The 2500-nt window shown below is 27.9% G+C and overlaps 1 protein-coding gene across 11 annotated transcripts in view; it reads right to left on the bottom strand.

Annotated features, from left to right (window-relative positions):
* Tdh (L-threonine dehydrogenase) overlaps positions 1-2098 on the bottom strand; it is a 45532-nt gene extending 43434 nt beyond the window's left edge. The window contains exons 1-2 of one of the 11 annotated variants that reach the window (XM_068349410.1): positions 2004-2098; positions 355-827 (exon numbers count right to left, since the gene is read on the bottom strand). In XM_068349410.1, the coding sequence (XP_068205511.1) occupies positions 355-359 (5 nt within the window). In that variant the 5' untranslated portion in view covers positions 360-827; positions 2004-2098. Of the gene's footprint in view, positions 1-354; positions 828-1808; positions 1844-1904 lie in introns of those variants that run through there. The other 10 variants (XM_068349415.1, XM_068349409.1, XM_068349407.1 and 7 more) reach the window with 10 other exon arrangements.
* Positions 2099-2500: the final 402 nt, after the last annotated feature.

Genomic DNA, 2500 nt, shown 5'->3' with positions numbered 1-2500 from the left:
TACATTATATATATATATATATATATATATATATATATATATATATATATATATATATATATATATATATATATATATATATATATATATATATATTATATATATATATATATATTATATATATATATTATATATATATATATATATATTATATATATATGTATATATATATTATATACATATATATATATATATATATATATATATATATATATATATATATATATATATATATATATTTATATATACACTACTTGATTAATTAAACGTACAAAATGCATGAAGTAATATATAATCTACAAAAACAGACAGATAAATTGAGAAAAAAGAAAATCTTTCTGAAAATAAACTTACCTCATTTCTAAAAAAAAAAAAAAGATTTCTTCAGCTGCACAGATTGGATCACCAAAAAAACCCCTTCCTTTTTATATCAGATCTTCACAAAATGTTTCAACTTTTCTCTCTTCTAAAAGTCACAGATAATTTAACAGTGTGTCTTTTGTCTTGGCACAAATAAGTAATTCGAACAGTCTGACTAATTAAGCTTGGCTGGTTGCTTACTTCTAGGATTGGCGATCGTTACTTTGGCCCAGTGACACACACACTCAAATTAACAATTGTTTGTTACAAACTAACAATTGTTTGCTAGAGACTAGGTCAGAGAATTGTTCTTACACTGCAATTTTCTGTTATCAACAATGCCAGCCGGTATTTAGAGGTATTTTCTGAATGGTATTGTTTTTTTCTGGTAAGAGAAAACACAATTCGTGTTTTAAGTTTGATGAAATCTGATCAAACTCGAGGATTATTGCAAAAAAAATATCAATCTGTAAAACGTCAGAATAGAATTAAAAATAAATTCTTTTATAAAAGTACACAAAATTCTGTTTTGCCTTAAATTAGAGCAAATATTTGTTTTATTTTATCTGAAAAGAGGTAAAATTCTATTCCTTTTCATATCTGGAAAGGCAGTTGAATTGTAGTTGTTTTAAAGTTACGTAGAAATTATAATTCTTTTCTGAAATATTCAAAACATATTAAGTTTTTGCACATGTAAAATTTTTGCTGAATTATTACAAGAAGTCACTATTTTTGTCAATATTTTTCTCATAATGAGATAAGTCTTGCTCTGTGAATTAGGTACACATTTTTCATGTCGAGTCTTTAGTTTCTTGAAAAAAAAGTAAAATTTGTACCACTACCACAATACGGCAAAACTATTACTTTCACTTATGATAAAGTTCAGTTATCATTTCAAAAAAAGAAAAAAAAAATCCACTTTCCAAAGAAGTAGATCAAAATGATCTTGATTTACATTACAGTTTCTATTTATGTAAACAGGTCACATTTTTCATTGTCTTCATACACTAACTCAAGAGTTCAAGCCTAATTTCTCCAAAAGTAATTATCATAATCATCACCATCATCCAAAAATGATAAATTAGGTTATTCATCTTTTCTCAAAAAAAAAAAAAAAAAAAAAAAAAAAAAAAAAAAAAAAAAAACATATTGAACACGCTTTTGTAAATGATTTTATTAATCGTATACCATTGTTAAAATATCCTAATTAAACGTGTTTATACATCAGGTCGAAATGATATTCTGAAGGAAGTTATCTGTAATTTATCACGCAGGTTTTCAAAATATAATTACATTATAATTCACAAAAGAGATGATTTCCAAAAGTCCAGTTATGCAAAGTCTACCTTAACTCTATTTCAAAGTATACTTTTGCTTTTAAAAACTTAACATGGTAGTTCACTTCTCCTATTTCATTAGACATGAAATATAAGTATATCAAACCCTACATTTTCTTAACACACCAGTCAAATCAAGTCTCGCTCTACGACCCCACACAACACATCAAAAACAGCAATTTTGCTATTTCACATTAAAATGTCCACCTGCGTTACTTTCTCACAAGACTATAGACACGCTTCTGCAAACGCTTTTTAACACGTACGACGTCCAACGCCTCTTCCCTGCCCTTCTACAATACCCACATCCCTTTACGACTACAACTGCCCGACTACCGATGCCAGAGTCTGAGGCGAACTACAATTTGGCAGTGGAGCAATTCCTTCTTGGCCGAGTCTCTTCTGTCGTTTCACCTACTATCTATACAGTGCCTCTCATATTCAAGGTAATTCACCTCAGATTGAGTCATTTTGGTTGATTTAAGGAAATTTCTACAGTGGTGGTACTTTCTAGGTAATTTTAAGGTAAATTTTCCATCAGGTAATCTTTTGATTATAGAGTAACATTGTGTATCTAAAATTTATTTTTCAGATTTTTCACAAAATAGAGATTTTGTTGATCATGATACGATTTTTTTTTCTTTTTTTTTTTTTTAGTATTTAAGGTAATTTTTTAAAATTTGAGGTACGCAACCCGTCAAAATGATTGCTCAATATCTAGATAGATCTACACACACGCATATACAGATTCAACCCTTCCCACCCCCTCCGTCTTTCCTAACTTCAACATGGCAGTTTTGGTT

This window comes from Palaemon carinicauda, chromosome 25, assembly GCF_036898095.1.
Source record: "Palaemon carinicauda isolate YSFRI2023 chromosome 25, ASM3689809v2, whole genome shotgun sequence".
Classification (NCBI taxonomy): domain Eukaryota; kingdom Metazoa; phylum Arthropoda; class Malacostraca; order Decapoda; family Palaemonidae; genus Palaemon; species Palaemon carinicauda.
The sequence above is the reverse complement of the archived record's forward strand: the minus strand, read 5'-3'. Positions and strand labels throughout refer to the sequence as shown.